Source organism: Notolabrus celidotus, chromosome 2 (genome assembly GCF_009762535.1).
Source record: "Notolabrus celidotus isolate fNotCel1 chromosome 2, fNotCel1.pri, whole genome shotgun sequence".
NCBI lineage: Eukaryota > Metazoa > Chordata > Actinopteri > Labriformes > Labridae > Notolabrus > Notolabrus celidotus.
In genome coordinates, this window is record NC_048273.1 from 28885779 (window position 1) to 28900130 (window position 14352).

The 14352-nt window shown below is 41.5% G+C and overlaps 1 protein-coding gene and 1 long non-coding RNA gene across 2 annotated transcripts in view; one reads left to right on the top strand and one right to left on the bottom strand.

Moving 5' to 3' along the window:
* LOC117828095 (collagen alpha-1(XXIV) chain-like) overlaps positions 1-7590 on the bottom strand; it is a 94433-nt gene extending 86843 nt beyond the window's left edge. The window contains exon 1 of the mRNA XM_034705091.1: positions 7120-7590. Coding sequence (XP_034560982.1) covers positions 7120-7172 — 53 coding nt within the window. The 5' untranslated portion in view covers positions 7173-7590. The remainder of the gene's footprint in view (positions 1-7119) is intronic.
* Positions 833-8894, top strand: LOC117828106. Its single transcript, XR_004634332.1, has 3 exons — positions 833-917; positions 3184-3340; positions 8516-8894. It is a non-coding gene; the product is annotated as an uncharacterized LOC117828106 (long non-coding RNA).
* Positions 8895-14352: the final 5458 nt, after the last annotated feature.

The following is a 14352-nucleotide window of genomic DNA, read 5'->3' on the forward strand; positions in this document are numbered from 1 at the left end:
CTGCAACATACTTTACAGAGCATTTATCATGTACAGCTTCAAAGCATACTCTGTACCTTTGAACCAAATCAATCACATGGACAGCCCTGTACATGGTAACAGCTGCTGACACAAGGTGAAGTGGCTTCTAGTGGGATGATTTTCAGCACAGTGTGATGGTGCAGAAAGACTCCAGGAGACAGTAGTCCTGCTATGTTAATATGCAGTTACATAATACTGCCAGAAAGAGGGCCATCAATCACAAGCTGCTGTCACACCTTAAGCCTTCAGGGATTGTTATGTGAGTGTGATGAGACTGTCTCACAAACATCTCTCCTTCACGGCCGTTTGGGACTACATTAACCCAGCACAGAGGCTACTGGTGTTCATGTGGCCCTGTTTAAAGGACAGACAGGCAGCCATGTTTGTTTTCCCGGCGGAATCTTTAGCGAGAGAGAGAGAACGAGGAAGAGAGGGAGAGGGAATGAAGAAGATTGACTCTAAGTAGAAACACTATGAGCTGTTTCTGTCACCTGTTACCCATCGAGAGAGTGGTGCGACATTCCTCGGCCGGGAACACAGAAAAAAACCCCGAGCAGGAAAATGCAATAGGGGAAAACAAGAGGAGGGGGGTAAACGATGACAATGATTCATCTGTTGCAAGAGGATAAAACAGACATTTATAAAGCCAATGGGTAACTGGTTTTGCTTAAAAGTTGGCAGGGTTTAAAAGTAGAACAAAAGGGAAAAAACTAAAACTACATAATATTCACTGTTGGAGTTTGGACTGGGCCATCTGATGCTCATTTGGTGTTTTTTTCTGCCTGTCTGTCATGCAGTCTCCCTGTGAAGGCTATTTTGAGGTTCCTCTGCACATCTGCCATCAAACATGCCAAGGTCACCGCCTCTGCAAACCTACAGGGACATCAATACAAGAGGTAAAACTTCACTTGCACCAGGTGCATGTCTAGAGCTTTTTGACCGGGGTGGCCCAACTGAGGCTCTCACATAGGCTGGGGTGGCCAGTGCATTTACAAATAAATAACATTTACCCTTTCTGTCTTCACAACCTACTTTCATTAAAGTATTAAACAGTTGTTATATTCCCTTTGACTTAAAAAAAAACATGACAAAGTGGCATAAATCTTCTAAGCTTAATTCTTTAAGGTCCTACAAAAGATGTTTTTTCAAAGTCACATTTGAGGGCACTAATAAAGAAACCTACTGTCAGCCTTTTACCTCATCCCAAATTATAGATTTTAACAGAAACCCCACCTCTGACAAGGCAAACAGCCAATCATAATTTAGGATTTTGGGGTGGCCCCTGAGGCGGCCAATTGGATTTCAAGGGGTGCCAGTTCCACCCTTGGCCACCCCTCTGGACACGCCACTGACTTGCACCTTGATCTTCTGTTGGTTTACTCTCCCTTTTCTAAGTGTTTTATTTTGTTTTAAAGAGTTCTATCAAGTATATAAGCTACACACAGAGCCTCCAGTGTCACAGTTTCTTTCTTAAGTCCTGTGGTAAATCCCTGTGTAAGTGACAGCTCACTATGACATGCTTTCCAGTGCTTGCAGTTAATGGAAAAGACTGCTGAAAGCAAGACAAAGCTCCCCAAACACTGCTCTGTTGACTAAGGGAAATACCACTATGTGGGGAGTGGGTGTCATGTCAGGACTATAAATAATCACAACTTTAAAACTCCCCTCTGCAATGAATCATTCCAGCAGGAACAGATCTCGCCGTTCTCCCCTCGAAATGAGCTTGGATCCCTAACAATGGTTCATTCAAGTGAGAAGACAGAGAGGCGGATGGAGAGTGGTCCATTTGGTTTGGCAAATAGGAGCAAACTCACTTAGGTTCTGTTTACAATTCTAATAAGGAGAGGGAAACTATTTTCTAGGGGTCATCTTTTGCGTCAGTCAAGAGGTGACTTTGTAAGCAGTGACATTCCCACTTTTCTATTTCCATGTCTAATTTTGCTGACCATGTACCAAATCCATTCAAGACAACGCTACAAAACTGCTAATCTATAAAAAAAAGTCTTAAATTTTGGACTTTTGGGGAAAAACAGAAACAGATAATTAAGTTCCTGATCCTTGTTAAGGGTAAAAAGTATATACAACGCTAACATCAACTTTTCTCCACCCTGAAATGTCCTCTAACGTGTATGGACTATCTAAATAAACCCAATGGGAGTCACCTTGCCTGACCTGATCCCATTTCATCCCTCCTGCTCACAATAAAGAGACTGTTTCTGCCTTCAGAATAACCCAACAGTGGTTGAAGTACTCTTTAGAATTACTCCACACAGAGTCATTATTCGGAAAATTGAGGTTTACAGAGCTTGACCCTTGAGCATTTGTCTAACCTCCACTGTTATATGCCCCACTGGTGAAAATGTGGCTCAGTTACGACCAAGTTTAAACAGAGTGGAGTTCAAAACAGAAGAGAAACTTAAATACATAACCTGACTGTTTATTTAGGCGCATAATAGAGTTCAATTTGCCAAGACTTTGAGACTGAGTACAACAAATCTGACATGTGAAAGATGACATCTTTGATAATCGCAGTAGACTCCTCATGTTAATACCCAGTCCAACACCCACATACACACATTGTTAGTTCTCTCAACGGAAACATCTGACTTTCTTGCTAATCAGGTGTTCTGTTCTTGCATGCTGAGCTTCTCCATCTCACCCCAAACATTCCTGGATGTGAATAAGTAGCTGATACACAGCCAATATCTGCTCCTACAGTACTGGCCATGTTTCAGCTTTACCACCTGTGTCCCTGTTATAATTACTTCATTATGGAAGCTCCAAGTGTCTTCCCTCATGCCCAAATTGCTACCAGCAAAAAAAAAATAGTTTCCAGTTTGTAATTGCCTGGATGCTGCTCTGTTGCCAAGCCTGAAATTCTCACCCGCTGTCATCCACTTCCAAATTACCCCAAGCAACTGGTGAATAGAAATATAACTCTAAATATAATTCCCTCAGATCAACATGTCATGTTGGGATGCTTTGTCTCTGCCATAGAGCCAAGCGTGCTGCATGTTTGTGCTCCCTCAGGAGGGTGACTGGAGTCAAGAGGTCACTGCAGACCAGAGTAAAGATTGACTTAGTCCACAAGACAGCGAGCAGACAAAGGGCTGTGAGTAAACTTCCACAGGCCTTTATTGGTTTGCCCTTTTCCTGTTGCAGGGGGACCTGCAGATGTTAGGAGGGCCGGATGCACTCACTCACACAGACGGGCCAAAATACTTTCAGCCAGGCTCCAGTGTGGAGAAGGTGCATGTACTGCAGCAGGAAGGTGTGCAGGATGTAATCCTCATCTTCACTAAGAGTTATCAATGTACAGGTGAGATAAGCATAAACTATCACCATATACCATTATTTTTTTTTTAAACTTCAATTCACAGTTATCAAAATTAAAGGACTAGTTCACACAAAAATCAACACATTTCCTTCCTCAACATTTCTTATGAACCGGTCATATCATAGAAAGTTTTCAACATGTTTAACATCCAGCAGTAACGTTTAACCCAAAAGAGATCTGTTGATCATCCTATCATCTATTGGTGACACACATTGCTGTTAAGTATTTCAATTATCTGTGAAATGATTAAGTACAAAAGATTACTTTCCCTTGTTCTCATTAGTGACTAATTAAGTTGGAAACAAGCTTCACAGCTGGAAGATAATGAGTAGAATAATCAAAATACTTATTCTAAGCTTAAAGCCTAATCCTCTACCACCAGATCAGGATTCGAATGATCCTTTGACCTTTTTGGGCCAAAAGCTGCTATCACAGAGTCAAAGAGAAAAGACAAAGTGTGATGTATTTCAAGCGACTCTTTGGCTGGATTATGTGGGAAACAAAACATCTGGTGAGAGGCCAAATTAAAGGGGATTAAGTCCCTGTACGCCATGTAATGTCAACATGAACTGGAGGACAGAGACATCTTAAATGGAAACCATGTAAAGGACTTTTTTGTGATCAGTTAAGCAGTTGGTGAATTTTGCAGGGTTTCCCCAAAAACAGCTTTTTGAACTGAGTGAAGAAGACACATATTCAGACACTGTCAGCTGAAAATCTTTACTCTTATTTTTATCTTTGTCTCTGAGCAATGGAAGTACAACAGAACGGAGGAATGTTAGCTTAAAGACTCCCTCAATCATCTTTCACTGTAGTGTACTCAATGAAGAACAATGTTTGATTTTACACTTAAATTTCGAGAAGCTGCTCCTCCTTTTTTTGGATACAGGACTCATGGAAGTCTGCAAGCCATATCTGGCAGCTAGCTGGTTTATCCCTGCTAGCTTGTTTTGAGAAAATGATTCTTAGTGATCTTTGTTATATTGGATGTTAGAGCCAAAATGTCACCAAAGATTTACATTCTTTGACACAGACTGTGATTACAAACTAGTTAAAACTCTGAATAAAGCAGTTCCAAGACAACACTCAGCTTTTACAACACTCTTTGAAATAACTAGCTTGGCTAACTAGTTGGGCTAGCCCTAACTTTTAGCTCACTAGCAGATCCTCCACCCAGTTGAATAATATGGTTAAATTCTCATGAAACGCTCATCCCTGCTAATGTTAAAGTAGGTCTTCATTTGTGTTGAACACTCAGCTTACTTCAGCAGAACACACACTATCTTAAAGGCACAGGGACACAACATGGCTCACTACATGAATTCATCAAACAGCTTCACAAAAAGTAGTTTGGTTCCAAACACAAATTCCGAATATGAAAAAGTAAGTGCCAACCTGCAATGTCAGGGCTCTCAAGTCTCACGCATTGTGCATGAGAAACACGCATTTCAACCTGTTCACACGCTACACTTTGTTTTTCTCACACAGAATAATTACTAGGACAACGCCAACCAAGTCGCGCCGTTTTTCCTTAAACTGTGGAACAGGTAGGAATCAAGTGGGTTTCCCGTAGAGTTCAGAAGGAGCTCGGCTTGCCACGCACCAGCTAATCAAAAAGAAAGAAAGAAATATAGCTACCCAACAGCCAATCAAAAAATAGCATCACTGTATCCGGGTAAAACAACGCAACAACATTACTTTCCAAAGAAAAGGATGCACATGCGCAATGCAGACTGACCGCAGGTTAAAATGGTTAGAAGACGCTGTCTGTCTGCACCCCCCCACCCCCGCTGCCAAAATCTCACTCTGAACTGACTTCAAAACTTGAGAGCCCTGCAATGTGGAACTGCAAACAAACCGCAGTCCCTTGAGAGTCCACTTGAGGCCGGCTCCAAAAGCCAAAGAAACCCTAATAGTCCTTGTTAAATGCCCATTTTTACAGCAGATTTATACATGTTTACAGCCTGGTTCAACAAGTGGTTTTGATCTCTACCTCATTTCTTCATTCTTATGACAAGACTGTTTGTATTATATTACAACTCAGAGTTGTGCATAAATTTGCAGTATTGGAAGCATGGCTGATTTATATGACAGGTGGGCGCGTTGCTGTTTGCGCAGAGGCTTATGGCTTGTCACCTCTTTGCTGGTTTCTAGATTGATTGAAAGTTTGGTTGAATCAACATTTACAATATGGTGACCACAAAGTTTGGACTTCATTATGCCTCTTCAGAAACCAATGGGTTACATCACTTAAGACTATGTTCATGTTGTTATACAGACTGTGCCAACAACAAATCTGCCCCATTGAGCAATGTCCACTCTCCATCTCAACTTCCTGTAAATCGTGTAGCATCAGTTTAATGTGCAAACTAGGAGATGTTCCTGAGCAGACAGTACGTAAAGTGTACAGTATATGAGCTTCTTCAGCAGCTATACAATCCAACCACTGGCAGCAAAGGAGCAATGATTCCTGCAACAGTGGGGGATTGTCTGAAGCTCAGGAGCCGGTTAACCACTGATGCATACACACTAACTCTCACCATGCATTCAAGGGAGGCCACACTTGTTCTCAGTCAAATCAGCTCTCCCATAAGGCTCTCATTTTCTCTCTCGAAGACAAAGAAAAGGTAGAAAAAAAAAGGACCTCTCAGGATTTCAGGTCCACTTTGTTTCCATCCAGCAAACACTGTCAGCAGGGAACAACAGGAAGCATTGAAAGCTCAGCTCTTTTTAGATCTTATCTGGAAGGGATTCATAATAGAGTACAGACAACTTGGACTCACTTCTGATAGAAGAAAATACATTTCCTGCTAAGTGGCCTACAGAGGCATGCACATTTCTGCAGCTCCAGTCCCAGCTGAACGTAACAGGACAACAAAACCTGCATGCAGGATGTCAATAATAAACACATCCATGAGGAATGTTCAGCTTAAAGGCACAATTTGAATCACTTGAAGCCCAAAAGCTAAAGCTGTGGCAGCACTTGATCAATTTGATATATAAAAGTCCTTGACAGTCTCTCTCATGTGTCTATCATCAAACAAAGAAACAATGATTTATAATGGACATGCTGAATAAGCATCATTGTTTCCAAGTCATTCTCATTCATCCACCCTCTATGTTCCCTAGTGTTTATTTCCGAACTTATTATAGCTATGTGAGTGAAGGATAAATACAAAGAAAGGGGATTCAGCAGTGGGCCAGATGGTATTCACATTATAATGTTGAAGATTCCAGGCTGCATGTTCATATGGCGAGTTCAAAGCCAAGACCTGTGCACTCACTGCAGCTGAACTGTCAGCTACATTTATCAAGATCAACCAAGGATAGAAAGAAGTTGACAGTAAAATATTCAAAAGTCAAAACACATGCATCCGTGGAAATGTGCAATTATCATTCAGGATGGTTTGACTGGGATGCAGAGTTCATGTGAGCTGCTGTACTGTAGTCAGTATGGTTTACATGCAGAGTAACACATGTCAGAAACAGAAATCTGATGAAAATAATCCTGAAAAAATATAGAAAATAAATATAAAACAATACTAATACAGCTCATTGATAGTACAGTAGAGCATTTGGTGGCTGCAGGAACTTTGTTCAGTCAATTGGCGCCCCGGTCAGGGAAATCAGCCAAAGCACTGTAGATGTAAGCCAGCCACTTTCCATTCATGTGAAAAAAACGATTCTGACAACATTCTCAATGGCACAGATGTTAAACCTAACATTTACACTGCTAGCTTTTACAGACGTAGGTAACTTACGTTGCTGCCGCGGAAACGTGTCCACTCCTTGTCCGTTGAGCTCCTAAATGCATTTGTATGCATTTGTCCAGGCAGCAGAGATCTGGGTGAAAACAGAATCACACTCACGAGGAAACCTGCACATGGACTAACACTTTGACAGCAGCCAAAGGAAGCGTAAAAAGGACTGAAGAGTTTGGCCACCTCAGATTTTCCTCATCGTATCGCAGTCCGGAGGAGAGCTCTCTCCTGGCTCGGTTCAGACCTGAGCTCCTCGGATCCTCTGCGCTCTGCGGCGCGCAATGATCACACTCTTTCTATCCAAACTCGAGACGCGCAACAGTTTCATACAAAAAGTTTGATTGCAGAGAGGCTGGTCAGTGTGTTGCAGCTTCAACTCGGCTGTGTGTGAGTGATTCACAGAATCACAGTGTCTCAAGAGTGCAGATCCAGCTCCGCGCGGCTTTACCTCCAGGCGGTGGTTTCTGCTATGTGCCTTGACTTGCACTGATGCAAGGGGACCCGTATTCACCCCAACACAACTCCTACCAGCTGGTGGTGTTAGGTTTCACCACTTACACACTCGTGACATCACGCATAGACTTTTGGCTGGTGTTCATCGATGCCCTTTGTCTGCTTTGACTGCTGTATTATTAGACAAAAAAAGCTATTATTAGCCTAAAGCTGGGAAGAAGGCATGTCCAGTTTGGAAAACGCAGCATGAACTTACTTGCACAGACGCACTTAGATATCTGACCTGTACATAAACAGTACACACAGACTGAAATAATGCCAGAGAAAATAGCTGGTGCAGCCTCATGTTGTTTGCTGACAAGCAAATCTGCCAGGTGCTGCAGCTCAAGGCACTGTTGTTCTGGCAAGACTATCAGTTATCCAACATTGGGCAACAAGTATCAGGGTGTATTTTAGTACTTAAAGTATAACTCTTGTAAACAATAAACCCTTAAGCTCACTTAAGCATGTTTTCTTTGTGGATGAGTCAAAGCAGGAGTTCATACTTTGCTCTTGAGTATAGTTAGAAACAGCTAAACCCTTTGCCGTCTGCAGTCTTAACAAGTGAATTAACATTACCATTACAAAAAGGCTATCTTTATAGACCCTTATACTTAGGTTATCAATTCAGTTGTTATCCCTTTTAAAAGTTATTGATAAAAAATAATAATAATAATAATTTTTCATACTGAAGACTTTCTTTCTGTCTGATCCCCTCACTGCTAATTTGTTAATTTTACTAATGGAGTCCTAACATTTCATACCTGTTAAAGGGACCCTTTAACAGAAGAAGTCCCGGGTTCAAATATCTCATGTCTTGTCCTTTATGTTAAGATGCACCTTTTATTTGTCTTGCATGTTTGTGAGGTCCACTGTTGTAGTCACGTCTCTCCCCTTGTTTCAGGCAACTTCACTCCCTGCCCTGGTGTTTCCCCACTGTGGTGATTGTCGTCCCCGCCCCTCATTGTTTCCACCTGTGTCCCAGTACCTCGTGTATAAATATATATAATAAATATATTATATATTTTATATATTTAAAAAAAAATGGCATTGTAACATGTATATAAGTCTGCATCTCCCTTTGTCATGTGCCAGATTGTCGTGTCTTGTACAGTCGTATCCACATTGTCAAGTCTTTCTGTCTAGGTCAGTGAAATTAGTCCTTAGAGGTTTTCTAGCGCTGCTGGGTTTTGTGTTTCTGTCTTTAGAGTTTTTCCAGCGTTGCTGTGATTTTTCGTTTGTACTTTGTTTTAATTACTCTAATAAAGAGCCTTTTTTTGTGACAGAGTTGTGGGTTTGGGTCTTCTTGACGGTTCTTGTCAAAATAGTTGAAATTATGCAAATAATAGTATAAGAATATGGGCATAGGTGTGAAAATATCCAGAGGGACAGGCACAATGCATTCAAGATGTATGTGGGGGTGTATATAAAGAACCTAAACGCTTCCTGCTCTTAACTTTATTTGCCCAGGCTCCAGAATTATTATATTCTCAATCTCACCCTCATTTACTTCCTTTTTATCCCCATAAAGTCACCGGTGGTTATCATATAGACCACCATGTTACTTGAACCTGTGCAGCTCTGAGAATATGAAATTTATAGTTTAGGCAGCATGCCAAGTAATTTGATGGTTTGGGATTTTGCATCAGCTCAATCTGACGAGATTTACACAAACACAGATTTATTAAGTGAATAAACTCTTGTAGTGTTTCTCATAAAATACTCTCTGGTACTGATTATAGTTGAAATAACTCCTCTTTGTTTCTCTTGTAACTGAATCCGAACACAACACCACCGTGTTCCCCCCTTGAAAAAGACACCGTCTTTTCTTTTTATCTCTCGCATCGATTTTTCCAAACAAACCAGCTTTAACCCACTTCCACCGCTCCCCATCCAGGTTAACCCATTAACCCAGAACAAACAAAGCTCTGTGGGTCCCTGAGTTCCTCCCATCCTCCAACCCCAACCCCAGCATCCTCCTCCAGACGTTTGCAGCCTCCCTCAGCTCAGCCTGGACAGGGAGGCAGTCCATATGGTTTCCAGTTTAGGGAACTGGGGGGAATGCTGCAAAAAGATGGAGGAGTTCCTGTCTGTAATCCCAGGTGGAGCACAGAAGGTTTCTTAACCTGAAAGACAGTTACAATGAACAGTCCCTATATCCAAACAATGAGTAATTCAATTAGGTCAAAGTGACACGAAATCTCCACGCAAGCCTTCCAAGCCGCTATAAACAGTGCGGTAAATAAAGAGCATTCATTTATTTGTGCTTGCAAACAAAGAATCTGCAGCTTTCTGTGCAGTGGAGGTCTGTTTGTGTCTGCAGCACGGGGTCAAACTTTCTTCCCTCTCTTCATCAAAGACACTTTTCTCCAAGGAGGAAGCATTTGCACTGGATTTTCTCTCCCTCTTCTCTCTTGCTGGCTTTGCCATCAGCCAGCACCTTGGGATAGCAATGCTTCGACCAGATGTTTTCTTCCACTTCCAGGAAACTAAAAAAGTCAAGATGCTGGTCTCCTGACAAGATCATGAATCAACACTGTGAACAAATGAATTACACGATCAGTTTGTAGCAAAGCCCAGACATAGACTTCAATAATATCTTTCTTAGAGCGATACAGTGTGTCATTTTCTGACCAGAAAACATAAAAAAAAATCAGATATGTGCCACATCTAATCCTTGATAAAACCCTAATGAAGGTAATGATATAAGGCCTATAGGGACTTTTGCTGCACAAATGTTCTAAAAAGCTTTTTACTATACGACCCTATAAAACTACTTCAGCCAAATATGTAAGCAGATTTACAGCAAACTTTCAAGATGCACTTTCTCTTTTTTTACATGTCCAGATGTGTACTAATCAGTCCATTGTGCACTGAGCACCAGAACATTCGGCCCAAAGAGTGAGTAGTGTCCGATAATCAGAATCAGATCGTCTCTCTTTCTGCTCTCCTGAGGAACGTGCAGAGTGCACGCCGACCCCCCCTCCTGATAAAAACTGTGGTATTCCCCTCATGCAGCTTCAAAACATATCCAACTTGTGCCAAAAAAAGAAAGAAAATGTTGTAATCAAGCCAGAATTACAGCAGGGAACAATGGAGCAGTGCTTTTAGACAATGACTGCTGAGTGTTAGAAATACAGGAAGGCTGGACAGGATTCTGATCAGTGCTGCATGTGTTCACGCTTTCCATATGATCAGATATTACATAATGCAAGAAGAGCACATGTCCATGTTTTGGATGACTTTTTCTCATACATGAGTCTGAATCCAATTTGGACTCAGGCACCCCAGTATATAAGAAGGGGACATGGTTTCCAAAAGTGAAGTCAATGCTAGAATGTGTAAAAATTGCAATACTTCAAATAGCCAGCAGGGTGAGACTACACTGGTGGCAAAAACAAGTTCAACTGTCTTAAACCAGATGGGAAAATGACCTGACTTCTCAATTGATTTATTCCTTAAATAAATATTTTCCTTGTGAGTTTATGGTTTCAGCTGCAAGTTTTAAATCCTCCTCAATGAAGCCTGATGCTCATTTTGTTAATAAATGTCCAATTCAGAGTAAAATGAACCACATGACAGAGAATGTTTTTGGGGCATGGCTATCTGTGATTGACAAGTCCTGACCAAAAAGACTCGTAAACCAGGATGGTGACGTAACTAAAGCAAATTGTGCAAACAGTTTGTTCCTCTGTTCCTCAAGTTCCAGCGCTGACAAACTAAAAACATAATTAAAACCAAATACAAAGCTGTCCATGTTCAGTAATACATGACAAAGTGGTTCACATTGTAGCTTTTCTTGATACCTGGAAAATGGCACAATACTTTAACAATCCTAAGCCTTATATACATCTCTATCTCTATCTCAATTTACTCACAGTGACAACGAGCATCACTAACATCATCCTCTTTACCAAGGGTTCAACATTTTTCCGACCTTGTAAGATCCCCAGGTAACAATGGCATCCCTTGGCATGCTCTTTCAGTGAACAAAACTGCATACTGTTGTTCTGAACTAAGCTAACCCACTGAGAGACAACCGTAGACTATTAAAAACATGGACGCCGGGACAACCCCCTAAAAATGAGGCCAAAACATTGAAAGCTGCCCCTGATGTATTTCTGCAATATATGTAAGTGATGAACATAAGTCCAAGTAGAACATTTAAATACACATCATCAAGATTTTCCTCAAACATGGTTTCTGGGATGACAGTTTTTTTAATGCAAACGGATGTACCAGTGTTCATTTTTGAGGAGTTTGGTTTTAATTCCTTACTTGATGCTAAGAAGGTGCTGACAAATGCAGGCTCCTACAGCCCCATTCATCACATTTGCAGAGTCAGAGAGGGATGGTGAAAGAAAAACACTTGAACTTTTCATAACCATGAGTAAATACTTCAAACCAACACAAGAATTTATCCTGCTGTGGACTGTACCTGAGGAATCTTAACCATTTCATCGGCAAGTGAAACGTGAGTTGTATTTAGCGGAAGAGGCGTGACCTCAACACTGGCTCCACCGGCTAGATGGTTTCTGCATGTCTTACTTCCAAAACATGTCACCAGTGCAACCTGTCAGTGCTTGTTGGAATGGTATTTTGGCTTCAGTTTTAACAGTGGAAGGAGATGGAGGCATGTCGTCCATATTTATTCATAGCAAGTGCTGAAAATCTGGAGAGTAGGGATGTTGTCGTTTCTACACAGGTCCTGAACACACAGCTTCAAACCTGAATATCACACTGCAAATGGATGGGCTCTGGTGGCCACTTACACAGCCTGTCATCCAAATATGGGCATTTCTGGTTCCAATAAAAAGATGGACACAGCCAAATTCTGTTTCAATGCTTCATGCTGGGGGCTCTCAAATAAATGGTGGCTATCTAATGTTTTTTTACAACAGTCTATATCTGCTGACTTTAGTCCCAGGGGTCCCATGTTTTTCCTACCTGCCCACTCGTGATTTCAGCTCCAGAGCTTCCCCCACTGGAAGGCCTGGATTCAAACACCATGTCCTGGTTTGGAGAGCATCTTGTCTTTCAGGATGACATTTTATAATACAGTAACAGCTTGTAAATGTGGGGGTAGTGGAAACTTTAAGCCTCACAGGAGCAGAGTGAAGCCAAAGTCAACCTGACTGGTAAAAAGGGGGAAAGAAGCAGGAAAGGGGGAGGCTCTACGGTTGGTAGAGCTTAAACCAAAATGTTGTCTTAAAATTAGCCAGTGGACTTTGTGAAAAAGTGCTTACTGTATGTTACATTCTTCTTGGAACAATGCTTCAGGCACTGCTAGTTAAGTGTCATTACAGCTCATCAGTAAGCGTCTGCTGAGTGAGAGCAAGTGGTTGGCATGTGTCTGTGCAACCATCCTGACAGCTGACTCGACTCTACCTGCAAACTGCTGAGACTCTAAACATGGCTCCGTCTCTAATTAGCAGGCATAGCCCTGTGTAATTTCTGTCCTGTGTGCGTGTCACCGGCTCGTAGGGCTGTTATTTTGCCGAGTAGGGAGAGAGTGGGCAACAGCTGGGAGAGTGCTTAACAGATGGTGGAAGTACGGAGTGGTCGATAGCTGAAACAATGCTCCATGTTAGAGCTTGTGTGTGTATGTGTGTGTGCGTGCATGCACTTTGAGGTGGTGAGCAGAGCTTAAGGGACCATGGGAAAGCAGGGAGAGAGGGGCCGGGGGAGTCCAGGGCGAAGGGGGTGTTTGGGCTAAGAGGAAGTTTGGGAGTGTGTGCAGGGAAAGTGAAAGTCCTCTTGGGGGTTAAGTGGGGAGGAGAGGGGCAGAGTGGAGGAACACACACACACTGAAGGGGAGATGTTGCCACATGTTTGGTCTTACGTTTTTGTTTTGAGGCTTGAGGATGGACTTTCGAGTTCAGGCTGTGGACAGAATGCCTGGTGAGTTGATGGTTCATTTAAGAAGTATTTCAAAACATCCTTTTAATTGATAGGAAACCAATGAGCTATTTCATCGTTCATTACACATGAACATGTTTCATACTGTTGCTTTATTGTCAGGAATTACGCAAAAAAATTGTTCCTTTCACTTTCACTTAATTTTTTATTCATCAGGAGTAGGCTTTAATGTGTGTGTGTGTGTGTGTGTGTGTGTGTGTGTGTGTGTGTGTGTGTGTGTGTGTGTGCGTGACTGTGGGTTCATGTGAGTGTGCAATTAGCTTTCCACATTTTGAACAGGAGTCAAACAATCCCGCAAAAACAAGCTGTCTGTCAACTTTTAAAGACCTCTGGCATCAAAATGCTGCCAAGATCACATGTCTCAACTTCATAAATAACTCCTGTTTAAGATGAATGCCAAAGAATTTATGGTTTCCTTAACATCATCAATTAACAGTACTTGAGGGGAACCAGTGCAGTGTCTGTGCTTGATTTTAACCGTATGCAATTAAAAAAAACAGCTGGAAGGAAAATGAGAGCAGGAAAATAAGAAAACTGCTGAGCAAGATGCACACATTTTTAAACGTTATACCATTGATCACCTGTATGTAGGGTTGCAAAGGGGTGGAAAACTTCCGGAAAATTTAAAAAAATCATAATATTTGTTTTCTCATAAGCAGACATCCATCCAAAATAATACAATTAAAACAGATTTAATAGTAAGCAGAACTTTATCAAGTGTTAAAAATGTTATTGAACAATCAATTCTTTCATTGAAGAACAAAAACATGAGTGCTGAGCTAAAAGAAAAACAAAGTTCCATTTGAAATGTTAAATGAAAAG